The 14934-nt window shown below is 48.8% G+C and overlaps 2 protein-coding genes across 7 annotated transcripts in view; one reads left to right on the top strand and one right to left on the bottom strand.

Annotated features, from left to right (window-relative positions):
* The window catches only part of LIMK2 (LIM domain kinase 2), a gene marked incomplete at its 5' end in the record, with an annotated part of 30124 nt that extends 27095 nt beyond the window's left edge, over positions 1 to 3029 (top strand). For all 3 annotated transcript variants that reach the window (XM_084217107.1, XM_084217106.1, XM_084217108.1), the window contains 2 exons: positions 985 to 1142; positions 1704 to 3029. In XM_084217107.1, the coding sequence (XP_084073233.1) occupies positions 985 to 1142; positions 1704 to 1860 (315 nt within the window). In that variant the 3' untranslated portion in view covers positions 1861 to 3029. The remainder of the gene's footprint in view (positions 1 to 984; positions 1143 to 1703) is intronic.
* Positions 3030 to 3764: 735 nt separating this feature from the next.
* Positions 3765 to 10998, bottom strand: PIK3IP1 (phosphoinositide-3-kinase interacting protein 1). Of its 4 annotated transcripts, none has more exons than XR_014616573.1 (7): positions 10793 to 10998; positions 10523 to 10639; positions 10316 to 10435; positions 8206 to 8391; positions 8005 to 8083; positions 5772 to 6030; positions 3765 to 3872 (listed from the first exon to the last, which is right to left on the bottom strand). XR_014616573.1 is itself a non-coding variant. In XM_084217011.1 (6 exons), the coding sequence occupies exons 1-6, from the start codon at positions 10884 to 10886 to the stop codon at positions 5823 to 5825; spliced, it is 804 nt and encodes a 267-aa protein (XP_084073137.1). In that variant the 5' UTR covers positions 10887 to 10998; the 3' UTR covers positions 4449 to 5822. The 4 variants fall into 4 exon arrangements, 2 of the variants coding, with proteins under 2 accessions (XP_084073137.1, XP_084073138.1); XR_014616574.1 differs by lacking the exon at positions 3765 to 3872 and adding an exon at positions 3964 to 4380; XM_084217011.1 differs by lacking the exon at positions 3765 to 3872 and having other exon boundaries at positions 4449 to 6030.
* Positions 10999 to 14934: the final 3936 nt, after the last annotated feature.

Genomic DNA, 14934 nt, shown 5'->3' with positions numbered 1-14934 from the left:
GCTGTGAGTTATAGAGTTAGGAACTTGAAAAATCTGTATGTGGGATTAAAACAATTGCTTCATCTAGGAAAAAAGACAAATAAAAGGGTAGTAGTATATGAATATTCTCCTTGTCACCAAAATTATGATGCTAAAAAAACCCCTAAAATTAAACACTCAAACAGATAAGGACATAAACCTGCCAAAATACATAATGGGCGTTTCTGTCTAGTTCCAGGATGTGGCTGTCGTGCTGAGTTACTGGCAGCTCCTGGGTGGTTATAAATAACACCCCCTCTATGATACCCAGCGAGGCTTTAAACCTAATACTCTGTCCACGTGAAAGTTTGTGTTGACCTTCTGAGTCCAGATCAGCCCACAGCTCTCTGCTATGGGCTGCTTCCCTCCTACACTCGTGCTGGAGGTGCTGAGCACCGGGGCAATGCTGGGGCAGGGCTTCCCTGTCCACCCAGCTCTTTACTGGCTCTCCTTTACCTGCAGCCTCCTGGGTGTCAGTTATGGTTGTTCTGGTCTGTCCCAGCCCTCTGGCTGTGGTGGGGGTTGAATTGACTTTGCAGCATTGTTCAGGACAGGCTCTGTACCGAGGGGCTTTGCTGATGGCATGGTAAGATGGTTAGAAAGCGGAGGGATGGGATGGAATGGTGATGCAGGTTGCCTTGATTACCTGCAGTCAGGAGGGGCTGCATCATCCCCAGCTGCAAGACACTGTGGAGGTCCCTGAGAGAGGCACATCATGCTGTGTCTTCTGGCAGAGAGACCCTGGGCAGAAGGAGAAGGCATCTGGGACTTCATCCACAGCCATGGACACATCTCCAGGTCTTGAGAAAGTTTCCAGTGAAGTTTGTCTGTACATAGTGCCATCAGCTAGTAGCTCCATTGGAAAGGAAGAATGTTGTTTCTGTCGTTTCATTTCCACCATAATACTTGGAAGGAGCCCCTGCCTGATCTACTGCAGTACTGAAGTGCTTCTCTCACTTTCCCCAGATCATAGGCCAGGTTTATGCTGACCCAGACTGTCTCCCACGCACACTGGATTTTGGCCTTAATGTCAAGCTGTTCTGGGAGAAGTTTGTTCCTGCTGATTGTCCACCAGCCTTTTTCCCTCTGGCTGCTATTTGCTGCAGACTGGAACCAGAGAGCAGGTAGGTGTGGGGTCTGGAGGACTCCTCTTTGGAAGCCTGCAGGATTCCTGTCAGTATTCCCATAGTGGAAGGACAGCTCTGCACAGAGGGCAGCTCCAGCCATCTATGGGAATGCTCAAAGGCTTCCATGAGTGAGAGGCTTCAGACTCAACAGTTTGGGAGAGAGACTGCTGTATGGTTGAGATGTGTGAAACAATTCCAAGACAGAGTAAAGAAGGAATGATCATTCAGGATTTCTCAGGTACAAAGAGTAGGGGCAGACTTTGACAGTAAGGTAAATACTTCATTTGATTTCAGTTATGAAACTTGTAGCTTCAGAACAGTGTTGCTGCCAAGTAGGTTCCAAAGAGCCAGACCTCCCTGGTCACTCACTGGCTATAAAAATGGGTAGCCCAGACAGATGAGGGCTTTTCAGTCTTGGAAGCTGAATGGGAAGGAAATCCTGGCCCTGTTCATCACTCTGTACATGGTACAGGGACCTGGATAGACAACTAGCTCATCCTTTCCAGATGCTGTTCTGCTTCCTCTTTCCTACTCATGTTTCCTCACTGCTGCTTCTAGGCCCCCATTTTCCAAGCTGGAAGATTCCTTTGAAGCTCTCTCTCTGTACCTGGGAGAACTTGCCATCCCCCTTCCATCTGAGCTGGAGGAGCTGGATCACAATGTGAGTGTGCAGTATGGACTGAACCGTGACAAGCTACCTGAAAACACAACCTAGGCCACTCATCCTGCTGCCTGCACCACTGCACTGGAGCTGGGCTGAGCAGCAGGGAGGGAGATGCACTTCAGCCACTTCCAGGGCATTAACAGGGCACCACGCTGTGCATCTGCTGCACTGCGTCTCTCTCCCCACCCAGCTTCCCTCCTCTTGGATATCCTGATTCACTATGGATTCCTGGCATGTTTCAGAAGCAAAAAGGATTGTTTCCTGCCAGCTGCACCTAGGAAAGCCGCTGAACACTATTTTTCTGGCTTGAGAAATATTTCTCTGGCCTTTCCAGGCTTCTTTACTGTGGTGCCTTAGAACTTGGCTGCAAGCTGTGAAGCCACTCTGGCCTGTCTGCCAGGGAGGGAATTGCTATAGGAGACTCTCCTGGGTAAGGACCAGTACTTCTGGAACAGCTTCTCTCACTGACTGCCCTGCCCAGAAAGCTGGGGAAATTGGACATCCAGCAACATGTCTCACCAGGACAGCACATGTATGTATTTGCATGTGTTTCCCAGAACAACCCACTGAGATTTTGGCCTCTGACACGCATCAGAGGAAGGAGTAAAAAGCCCCAGGAACTGGGCAGCTCTCCTGAAATACCATGTCTCTGGGGAAGCACATATGTTGTTTTGGTTTTGTGGGCTTTTATTCCTTCTGTGTCTCTGAATACCTCCAAAAGCCTACCTAGAAACACTAAGACTGAGCTCTGCTTGCCCCTCCTGATGGCAGGCAGCAAATGAGCCACTGGAGCATTTTCAGACCCTGCACCTGCAGTGAGTTTGCCTGCCCAAAACCTTAACCTAGGTGAAAGTATTTGAACCTGAATGTGTAGTTCTGCACTAGGCACTGGGTGTGGACATTCCTGAGTGCTTGAGCTCTTGGCCTGTGGATGTGAGGTGACAGAAATGGCGGCAGAAGGTGCTTGTCAGAAAGCCAAACGTTTGAAGTGGCTCAAACCTTGGGCATGGACAATGGCAGAAGGGGACTTGCCCCAGGTTAATTAAAGGATGGACTTGTCATGAATAGCAAAGTGCTGGAGAATGTCCCCTCCTCCCTGGAGTGGCAGCTGGAGAACTAATAATTCAGTTGCCACTACCTCATCCTTTCCTGCAGATTGTGCAAGTTGCTCCCTTTGAAGGTCCTTCTTGCAGCTGCTGCTGCAGCACCTGAGCTGATTCTCCAAACAGAAATTTTCCTCAGGGTCATTCCCTGCTGGGGGTGGGGGAGGGAAGGGCTTGGAGTCATTGGGAGGTGGGTAGGGCTGTATTTTCTTCCAGTACTTTTCTTCTTCTTCCCTTGGTGGGAGATGGAAGGAAGGAAGCTACTGCTGCAGTAGCTCACATGGTTGGCAGAACTGAACAAAAAGCTGAATCAAGTTCTGCTCTAAGTCTCACAAACATCATGGTTTAACTGGATTTTTAGTGTGCTCCCTTTTCCCTCCTCCTCCCTTCAGCATTGAATGCTGGGGAATGGGTGTTAGTCTTTGCTGTTTCTTTGGTTTCCTCCCCTACCCATGAGTTTTAAGTATTATGTAAAATAACATGGGACCAGCCATCACCTGACATCAGGTATGCAAGGGGGGTGTTTTTAGTCTGTGTAGTGGTGTTTTAGAAACACTAGGGACTCCCTGTGCTGTAAGTCAGGCAGGAGCCTCTCTAAACTGGGTCCAGTGGATCCAGGATTGTTAATAGGATTTGCCCTTACATTCCCCCTCCCAGGCTGGTTTGTGAGGGGACCCCTGAAGGGAGAGTCCTGGGTGATGTGTGGGTGGGGTTTATGAACTGTGATTTGCACAGCTCCATGTTCTAACTAAATTAAAAAGCAGTAACTGTTTGCTGTTGATAACGAGATTTGTGGTCTCTGTGTTAAATAAAGCCGGAAGCCGTCACTTTCTCGGGTTTCTATTGTAGTCACAAGTGGCGACACCAACACTGCCCAGATGAGCCTTTTATGAGTCTGTGGACTCTGCCACGTTCACAGAAGTGCAGAATCACAGTGCAGTGCTCTGCAGGACTATTTACCTGGAGTGAGGGAAAGAGAACGAGTTAAGTCCTGTTTGTTTGTTGGTTGGTTTCAAGGGTGGGCAGGAGTCAGCAGACATGGAGCCTCTCCATTTTCCATTTCTAATCCAGGGTTTCTTGGAAACATCTTATTCTGAAATACGTAGTTCAGGGGACTTTTGTTAAGACAACAACTGAACAAAAATGCTGGCTCTGTTAGTACCTCCTGTAACCTGCTGTGCTCTGTCTCCACTGTACTTCTCAAGGGCTGGAGCTGCTGCTGAGCAGAACTGACCCAGGTCAGTGCAGGAAGGGGCTGTAAGCAAGAGTCCGTTCCCATGGGCAGCCTGCTGAGTCACCCACAGCTGCTTTTCAGGCACAGTGTCCCAGTCCAAGATGAGCTGCTCACAGCAGGGATACAAGCTTCATGCCCCTTGTCAGTGCTGGTGCACTCTGGCACTGCTTAGAGGGATTTACTTTTGGGCCTGACAAACTGAAGTGGCATCTTCCCTTCTCCTCAATTCAAAGTCTGAAACACAGCAAAGGATGCTGCTCTGGCAGGAGGAATGCACAGATGAGCCACAGTCCACATAGGTCTACAGAGCAGTCTTTTTTTAAGCTTTAATACAAGGTAGCACAGTTTGCACCTTCTCATAATGAGGTATTTAAAACATTTTACAAAGAAATGGTATTCAAAGGCATTTAAAAATAAAATATTTCCCTTTTCTGCATCAAACATTAACACTAAAACCCCTGCTGCCAAGTGCTGCTCCCTGTTTGGCCCACAGCTATAAAGCAGATGGCTGGAAAACTTACTTGAATGGCTTGTTTCCCCTGAAGCAGGGACAGATGTTTCCCTGAACTGGCCTTGCCTTGGTGCCATTAGGGAGACACTGTAGCAACCATCCCTTCCAAACCCCCTGAAATGCTAATAAAAGTTGTTACAAAACCTCTGTAAGTAAGTAGTCTTGCTGCACAAGCTGAGTGTGTGACAGAGGCTGGGCCAGGAGCCACACAGAACTTCAGTATCTTACAAAACAGCTGCCCTGTTCTGCCCTTAGAGCCAGAGCTGCTGCACTGTGATCAGGGTGACCTCCACAGCTTGGCAACTCTGTCCAGCCCTGGCTCTGCAGGAAGCCTACAGAATTCAAAAGAGGATGTTACCTATCCTCTATGTTTAACCTGCTGTAAGTAACTGAAGGGCAGTTTGTTTTCTTCACTCCACAACTATCTACCACTCATCCTTGCTTTCCTGATCTGTGTAAGTGAGCAGGAGGCACAGTCAGACCCCCTGGACACCATGTGTGCATGTAGCACCACAGGGGAATGGAGAAATGGCCTCAGCCCTGGAAGACCTGGATTTGTCAAGAGCTTGAGGAGAGCACTGGGGCTAAACATTCTGCTTCTGGCCAAAGATATCCCTCAAATAAGCTCTTCCTTGGAAAAAAACCTGATCCAGTAGCAGGATTCTGGACAGTGATTCCAGCTCTCAGCCACTAAAGCAAAAAGGCAGGAACTATAATCTGTAATTATCTAGCTAAATCTGACATGAAGCTCCCCTCAGTCCCTGCAGCACTGTTCTCTCCTGAGGTTCCAGGCTGAAACTTAAGTAACAGTGCACACCATTAAATAGGAAAGGAACATAGAAAGAGGAAGCCACGACCACACTCCAGGCTACAGGATCTGTGGCAAGTTGTAAGCCTGGCCCATCATCCCCCCCAGCTCCTTGGCACACCATGGAGACAGGTGGGAAGAAGCAGCAGGGTCCACCAGAGCAGTCCCCAGCTGGTCATGCACTGAACGGTGCCCCTCCAACAGCTGATGAATAGCCCATTGCTCTGTTCCTCTGCATCACCTTCGTCCGGCGTTCATCAAAAAGAAAACAAAATAGAAATGAACACACGCACCCCCTGCACTCACAGTGGGAAGCTGGAGGCTTTGCTCAGCCTGTAGCGCTCCTGCCTGAGCCGCTCAGGCGCCAGGAGTCCCCGCCTGGCCCATGAGGGGGCCGCTGCCGTCGCGCGTGTCCTCCCCAGGCGTCTGGCTGGTGTGCACCACGATGGTGTTCTCATCCACCAGCTCGCACGCGGGGTTGCTGAACGCCGACAGGGGCAGCGTGATGCGCTGCATCTCCCGCTCATAAACCTTCTGCTCATGCTTCTCCTTCAGGTCTTTCCCCCTGCATTACAACAAAACATACACGTGGGGTGAGCAGTGCTGCTGCTTGGAGGGAGAGTCTCAGTAAAGCTGACGGAGTAGAGAAGAAGGGGCTCTGCTCTTTAAGATTTAAGTGGTTTCAGCTGCATACAAAGGGTCAGAAATATTCCCTACTGTAAGCAGAGGACCACAGCTGAGCATCTCTGAAAAACAAGCAGCCAAGTCTGTCCCTCCCTCACACTGGCTTATTCACTGACATTGCTGCTGATAAATGACTGTACAGCCAAGCCCCTCCTTCAAACCACAGAGCTGCCATATGTTTCCTTATCCTTTACAGTCCCACAGCACTGCCTGGTGCAGGCCCAGGGGAGAAGAGAGACAGTGCAGAGGCCACTGCTGTGGTAAAGAACTTCTGTAACCTGCTTCATCTGGAACAAATACTGGAGGTGGTGACAGCTTCTGCCTTTTGTTGCAGCAAATTAAGCTGTCCAGAAAGCATTAAAGCTGACTTCAGAGCTAGCCTTGCCTTCTGCCACTGCAGCTGTAACAGCTTAATGCCACTACCAGCTCCTCAAACCTACCTCAGTCTCCAGCCTGTTGCTAAGTGAAGGAACACCTCTGTAATTTGAGCTGCGGAAGAACTGCCTTGCTTTAAAAATGGATTTGGCATTAATAGCATGTTGTCTCCAGAAGAGCTATGTATACCAAAAACTACTAAACCCATTAAAGGTTTCTCACCACACCTACTACACAAACCTTCCAGCTTGCACATGCAATTTTGAGATCAAGGCAAGGAAGGAGACAGTAAACCTGCAGTAATCCCTGCTGTGAGCTCTCCGTGACTGGAGAAGCAAAGCTGCCTTTGGACAAAGCCCAGCACTGGTCTATTGCTTCCTCCCACCGAGGACAGGAGAGAGGTGGGACAGGCACCACTCACTCCTCCTGAGCCTCGTGATCTCAGGCAGGCAGAGCTGCTGGGGTTTCCTGCTGCCATTCTGGCTGCTTTTCAAAGCAGCAGCAGTGGCTGCCGTTCCTGCTAGCACACAAGACAGCATTCTCTGAAGTGACACCTCAAATCAGATTCCTCGACAAGCAGCACTCTGTGTTTTGCCCCTTATGTAACACTCCTCCCTCTGCTTTTTTTCTGTCAGCATTTATTATAAACACTTACATAAGGACATGTCCCAGCTTGGGAAAGGGTTCCTTCTGCTTGGTTGTGTCAGACTGTTGTCAAACAGCCAAAACACAGAACAAACCCTCCCAGAGGAGGGAGCCTGGGCCTTTGCTTGCTGCAGTGACAAACACTGCTATTTGTTAATCCTGCCCTCTCTCTTACAACTAAGCAGCTTGCTACTGCCACTACCCTCAAACACTGCTGAGCTACAGAAACATTTCTGTCCCACACAGTGAATTGACTGAAAAAAAGTAACTGAAGTCAAAATCAAAACTGACCTTAAAGTATGCAGGAACTTTGCTAAAATGAACTTGGACAAAAAAAAAAAAGTGCTACCTTTTAGTTAGCTTCGTAGGATACAATGCATGAGTAGCAAAAAAAAAATTGCCAATTGTTTTTCTTCTAAAGATAGACTAGAGAAATCAGGGGAACAGGTGGCCTGCTAGAAGAATTGTTCCTTTTCTAATCAAAAGAAACTTCCTGTGAGGGCACCTGGGATCTCTTTTTCCAGCTCTGACAAAATCCTGCTCCTGAGTACATCTGAAAAAGCCACATCAAGGTGCACATGCACACACAAAAAACCAAAAAATAAAGAGGGCAATTTGAAACTTTAAATGAGATAGAACATCACAATAATGGGGGAATGGAGAAGAAGAGAGTTAACTCTTCAGTAGTTCTTTCCTCAGTGTGACAAACTTGTTCAATGTGCCATAATCAAACATACACTTCTGTCCCATTTCCTTGGGATCTGGTTGGGTCTGCAGGTGCTCAGACATTCCTGCTCTATATGCACCAGCTTCTGAACAAAGAACAGCCACTCACCTCTTATAGATGTATCCCAGGACAATGCCAGCCCCGATGGCAATGATTATCACCATCATGATCAGCCCCAGCACATAACCTGGGAAAAGAGGGAAAAAAAGAGCCAAAATTAAGAGGTGGCAGATCCAGCTGTAATGTTGCAACAGGTCTGTCCTGCCAGAATTACAGAAATGGATCTATCACACGATCCTGGCTTTGTACCTAGTGTCCCTAAGTCCTTTTTTTCTCTGGAGTTCATCTGTACTCTCTGACTGATCCCAATGACGGGCTGCACCGCGGCTGCCTCGCTCCGGGAGGGCAAGGTGTCAGCTGGTTCAAACACCTGCTCATCCTCCTGGGAAGCACCAACTTCTGCTGTAGGGACTGGGGCTGTGGTAGCTGTAGCATCTGTTGAGAGGAGAAAAAAATATATATATATACAACATAGCAAGCACTTATGAGTACTTCAAAACAACATATCCCCAGCAGTGGGACAGCTCTAGACTGGTACCATTGAACTGCCTTCAAAGCACACTGAAAAACACTTGTTCCCTCTTAAGTTGCTGCCAGAAATTCTACCAAAGTAGACAAGAAATGCATTCCTCCCCCCACTTTCCTTTGACATGAACCTATTTGACTAAGAGTCCAAGGCACCACCACAGGTGAAAGAAGATTGAAACGCAGGTTCAGGGCATGAGTCCAGGGGATGCACAATGACTTCATTTAGTGTATAGATCGATATACAGGCTGCAGCTTCAATCATGCTGAACAAGATTATGAGAATCTCCATCCCAAATCTCCCAGGAGCCTATTTATCCCTCTTCTGCCTCAATCTTCCTGACACAGGAAAGTCTGACAGGAGATTCCAGCTGGTGTGAAAACACCCTGGGGATATTCTTCCCTGGTCCCTCCTTGCAGTGGTGTACCAAACTGATAGTCTGGGACACCACTGGACAGGCTAAGTCAGGGCAGGCAGCACAGCCACCGATTAAGGACAATTCCTTCCTCAGTCAAGGCCCAGAAACAGTACCAAAGGATACAAGTTCCTTCCCAGCCCTGTTTTTTATCTATGCTCTTTTTCATCAACAGCATTGAAAGATTTTGAAATGGAAACTGTAGCACTGTAAAAGCTGTGACGGTGTAAAGTAGGTATCTATTACCTTTTCTCCACAAACCCCACTCCTTTTTGGAAATGCTATTCACAGTATGCATCCACACCTGAAAACTCACTCCACCTGCATGCCCCCCCCCAGCAAACAGTAACTCCATGTGGATTTTCTGTCTGCAGCCATTTTGAGTCCTTAGTGCAATGTGAAATGGAAGTACAGAAGGGAGTCAGAGACAGGAAATCAGGGGTCCTGCACAGTAACTTCAAGTAGGGTCAGCCAGGGCAACTGAACTAAAGTGAACTGTTGAACCATGAAATGGTGCCCACTCTGAGACACAAAATATGAAACCTATTAAACATACAAATGGCTGAAAGGTCAGGTAACTCTTCTGATCCTAAAGCTGCAAGAGTGTTTTGAGTAAGGATCTTGGCAGCAGAACATTTTCTTGCTTCATCTTTAGGGAAAAGCAGGCAAAAAAAGAGCAAAGTGAAAAAAAGAGGAGGGTGTATGTGCGTGGGAAAAGTATTTACATGCAAGGATAGCAGTCTCAAGGGACAGTGGTGCGAGTAAATCTTGCAGGGCTCAGAAAGTAGTAAACAGTTCCAAAAGCCCCCAGTGGTTACTCTGATGCCAGTCAACACTGACACCTCCTCTCCCCGAAACAGGCTTCGGCTACAGTTCTTTGGCAAACTGTTTCTCACTGTGACTATCTAGGAGGAATCCAGTGTTTCCATTTCTTACTCTCCTCCCTTCTAGTTCTCATTTTTTCCACATTCTTCCCGTGCACCCCGTACTCAAATTTCCACTGGCAATTCTTTAACAGCAGGAAGCTTCTTTAGTCAGCCATAACATGCCCCACAGCAACAGTCTATCCGCACCTCAGCAGTTCCTGGATGTCCAGACCTCAGCCTTTTGCAACACAGCTAGAGAGCGCTATAGTGATAATGGAATTATGGGGAGTGGGGGCTTTTCACAGGCCTTTTCTGGCACTAATGGAAAAGCTCGAGGGGCGGAGCACGGCATAGCTGGGAGGCAGATGTGCACGCACAGGCGGGGGCTGGAGGGGAGCTCTGGGTACGCAGTGTTTCCGAGGGAGGTGCTGGCGTAGCCCGGGTTGTTTGTGCGCCGGGGGGACCCCACCCTGGTGACAAACCCAGCCCCAGCGGTAGGGGGCAGGCCAGGGAGGGCAGGAAGATGGGGGGGCCGGCGGCGGCCGCTCTTACCTGCACACTGGGCGATGTCGCAGGATCGCCGCTCGGGGATCCCGGTAGCGCCTTGGATGTAGCACCAGGGCGCGGCGTCGCCGTCCGGGTTCCTGCAGCTGTTGTGGTCCTCATCGACTGCTAGGGAGCAGCGGGCCGTCAGCGCGGCCGCGGCACCCTCCGCTCCCCCGAGAGCCCCCCCGCCGCGTCCCCCGGCCCCGGACCCACCTGCCGGGAGCGCGGCGCCGGGGCCGTTCCGCACCATCAGCCAGTTGAGGCACGGGGCGCCGCCGGAGGCCACTTGCCGGCTGCCGCGGTAGGACGCGCCGTTGCCGCGGAGGCATTCTGCGGAGAGACGAGCCGAGCATTGCGGGCGGCCCGGGCAGCCCCCGCCGCTCCGGGCAGCTCCCCAGCACGGCCCCCGCCTTCCCCACGGGGGTGTTCCCCCTCCCCAGACCGGCCTTTGTCCCCTACAAAGCCGGGCCGGCGCTCACTCACCCTCGGCGCCGCGGGCGGCCCCCAGCAGCAGCAGCAGCGAGCCCAGCGGCAGCAGCACCGCGCGCGGCGCCCGCCGCGGACCCCCGGGCAGCATCCTCGGCGCGGAGGGCGAGGAGCCGCCGCCAGCCCCGCCGCGCAGCTCGGCTCCGCTCGGCGCCGCGGCGAGACCTGCCCCGGCGCTCCCCTCCCCGGTAAACAACCGCCGGGCTGCGTTTCCCCCCCCCCGCCCCGCAGCCGCCGCCGGGTCCTAACGCTGCCGCTGCCGCCGCCCGCCCCCAGGAGGGGAAGGGGCGGCTGCCTCGGGGCAGGGCTCGGGGCACCGGGAACCTGCTGCCGCAGAGGGTCCTTCGCCCCGGGACCGAGCACGGCGATGGGTGCTCGGTGCCGTGGGGCCGTTCGGCTCGAGGGGAACTCCGCGTCTCTGGGCTTGTCTCCTACAGTCGCAGGAAAAGTCTTAGACCAGAAGAGGAGACTTTCCACGCGGAACACGCTTGAACAACTGCCTGTGGCAGGAAAAGTGTTTACTTCAGCCACCTAAAACTGTTCTCTCCCGTGGAGAATTATCATGAAGGACTAAATCCTGCTGCCCTTATTCTCCCTTTGGGTTCCCTTAGCTGTAAAGATACGTTTTAGGGGCTACACACTGCCACGGAGGCTGTGCAACTCCACCTTAAAGGGGTTTACATTCTCGCCTCTGCCAATCCATTATTTTTCATTGACTCCATGGGGTCACTCTAAAAGCTGTGCCCGTCTTTAGAAAAAAACAAGGTAAACAGCATGAAGTTGGTTTAGAGCAGTTCTACTGCAGGCATCCAGCCACTGTGATAAAGCCTCTCTGCAGACCTTTCACACGGCTCACAATAGATACTTCTGTTTCTGAACATGCCAAGGGATTCAGACAGTGCAGCCCCAGTGCCTGTACACAGCATCTGGAGTCCTCAGCACTGTTTCTATTTTACACCAGTGAAAAACAAGCCACTGAATAGCTGGTCCTGTTCAACAATGAGCTTGCAAAGGCAGCCTGGGCCAACTGATGGGTTTGTAGCCAAGGCACAGGCCTGCAGCACAAGGTGCTATTTCTGGTTTTCCCACAGAGTTCTTCCTGACCTTGGCCAACCTGCCTGCCTCACTTCTTTCCACTTTCCCTTCCTTTTTGTTACATGGGGTACAATCAAACCTTCCTTCTTAGAATAGGACAGGGAAGTTCCCTTCTTTTAAAGTTCTTTGAAATCACATGGAAACCATTGAATACATAAGAAGTATTTCTATGCCAGGAAGCTGCTCCAGTGTGGGATGAATCACTTTTCAAGGCAGTGCTGGCTGGAGCAGTGGTCTTTCCCTTCCACTCCCAGATGTTTCCATCCTGGCAGTGCTCTCTGTCAGGCTGCTACAGGTAATTGCGTAACAAACCTGCTAAAGGTTTTGATCCAACCCAACTTTTGCCCCTTTTTCACCAGGTCATGAACGTTTTAAGCCCTTTACAGCCAGGTCACCTGCTGCGTCCAGTCCACAATGGAGCACAAAACCGTAGATGTACCAGCATGATAGATGGATAATGAGGAAACAGGTCAATTAAGCAGCACTACCACCAAGTATGAAACCACAGGTCTTAGCACACATCTGTGGGACTCAAGCTTTAACAACATGATTTACCACTACAGAAAATTTAGTTTAGTAATGTCAGATTTAAAAAAAATATGGTTGCAAAAAATCAAAACAGGAAACCAAAAACCAACTGTGTGTGCTAGTCCTGACTGACATCACCAGCTATGATGCAGCCTTTGTACAATTATGCTCATTTTCTGCACAGACACCCTGCTACTGCATTCCTGATGTTCTCCAGTTACTCTCTGTAAAGGCAAGGCTAACTGGAGTCAGCAAGAATTTTTAATAAGGGCTATTTAATCAAGCTGCCTGTTTGTAATAGCTCTTCATCAGATTTTATGAGACAAATTCTATTCAGCAGAAACTGCAGGGCTACACATGCATCCAGAGGCACTGCCTATCCAAAACTTTGCAGATGGACTACCAACCTGCACAATTAATGTCTTTTTGCTCATGTCATGAGACTAACTAATGCTTCCATGCCACCTAGCACAGAAAGCACCTCCTTCTGTACATACTGATCCAAGAACTGCAGTAATCTCTGTGGAAACAAATCTCAGACCTTCCTAGCTCTCTCTCCTACTATGTAACAAGATAAATTTGCACTTCTCATTACACCCAGCCAAGTTCCAGCAAACAATCTGAGTTTCTAGTCCACACAAGGACAATGGGGAATCTGGAAGAAATGCAAAAACCTTCACATTAATGGTAAAGATCAAAGTCTTTTCCACAACTGACTTCTAAGCATAATTTTTTCTTTCATCTCTAGCTTTCTCCAGGATGAGGAAAGATTTATGCCTGGCAGTTTCACAGAGTTAAGTTTAATAGGATACCAGGTGGCAGCTGTCAGAGGCAGACTCAATTGCTCTTTCCACTGCTTAGGAATGGGTTTGCTCTTCTTGCTACACTTTTAGAGATTAAACATGACATTATTTCCTAGGACTTGATTTTAAACTACCCAAACTATAAGTAAGGTAATAGCTTTGCAGCTACTTCCTCACATAGTTTACACTTAGATGTCTGTTGGTATATACACATACATGTATCACAACACATTTTACAGAAGAAAATATACACTATTTTTAGGAATGAGGGACATTAAACATCTTTCCTAAACTCAGTGTGAACTAGTTTCAGCTGTGAGCTGGTACCTTTCTTTATACAGGTTCCAGAATGCACAATGTCTGCTTTCTCTCTCTCCTGTCTGTCAGCTGCTCTTTCTTGTTTGTTTGTTCTACATTTCACCTGCAGAAAAATTCAAAGTGTTTTGAGATTAAAAAAAACCCCAACCAAACAAAAAAAGGAATCTAACAGCACAGCACTCTGTGCCAAGGGAGGCAGCCCCAGATCTATAGCTCTGGAATGACTCTGCAAGGAGCCATCAAACCCACCCTCCTTCTCTGGCCACAGCCAAGTGTGTTCTGATCTTGCCAGGCAGAAGTTCATCTAACCTCCTAGGCAAGACCAAACATGCTTTATTACTTAATCTTACTAAATAAGACAGTGAGGGGAGTAAACAAAATGAGTTTTCTAATCTGAGTAATCTCTCTTGGCCAAATTAACATGGACTGCTTAAAATGGAAAAAGTTGACCATTGCCCTCCTTGTAACAGGACATACGTCATGTTCCCATCACCTCCCCTTTCTTCTTCTCCCTAGGTAATCAAAAGTATTGTTCCAGTTTTCCCCAAAACTCCTTTTTCTCAATTTTCTGCTTCTTTCATAAATGGCAATGCTTGAGAATAACAATAGTACAATTCTGAGACCTCACCATGAACAGAATATTAGAGCAGTTTGTGCTTGAGCTTTAAAAGCTGCAAGCATCAAATGTTACTAAACACTATTAAGTACTTGAGCACTTGCAACTCCAACAAAAGCAGGGGTTTTATTTCTTTGCTGCCTCTCTCCTGATCATGGAAACAACTCTGGGTCTCACCTGTAAAAATCTTTCTGTAAGCAACTGGAAACAAATGTGTTTCATTTCTAAGCTAGATATAATTTGAATGTAAGAAAAGAACATCAGGGCTGTAACAAAAGGATCAGATACTGACTTTATGAAACTGAGCCGAGTATAACCAAAAATCAGCACAGAGGCAGCGACTACAAAGGAGTCGCTGTGGAGCGACAGGAGTATCTGCTGGCACTGTTGCATCGCGCTGCTGACATGCTCGAGGAGAGGCTTTCTCCTCCCCCTTCAGTCTGACAGCGTGAGCTATTGCAAAGTAAATGCCAGCCACAGCCTCCAAGGACTAACAAGGAAGTCTGCAGAAGCAAAACAACCATATGCGATATTTGAACTGGTTCAGACTGGTTCAGAGTTTGCTCCACTAACTCAGAGTGCTTTCTCAGATGAGTTTTCTGTGTGGGCTGTAATAAAAGGCCAGAGGCCTCGGGAGGGCAATCTGGGTCCTATTGTTTACTGGGGAGAAGCATTAAGAGATTATCTCTAAATACTCTCGGCAATCAGTGACTTAAGAAATTTCACACACTGAGTCCTCTTAACGGCATCATTTTTTTTCTCCTTTATTGACAAGAAGT

This window comes from Fringilla coelebs (genome assembly GCF_963513975.1).
Source record: "Fringilla coelebs genome assembly, chromosome: 17".
Classification (NCBI taxonomy): Eukaryota; Metazoa; Chordata; class Aves; order Passeriformes; family Fringillidae; genus Fringilla; species Fringilla coelebs.
Note: the sequence above shows the minus strand (reverse complement) of the source record. Positions and strands in the feature narration are given on the sequence as shown.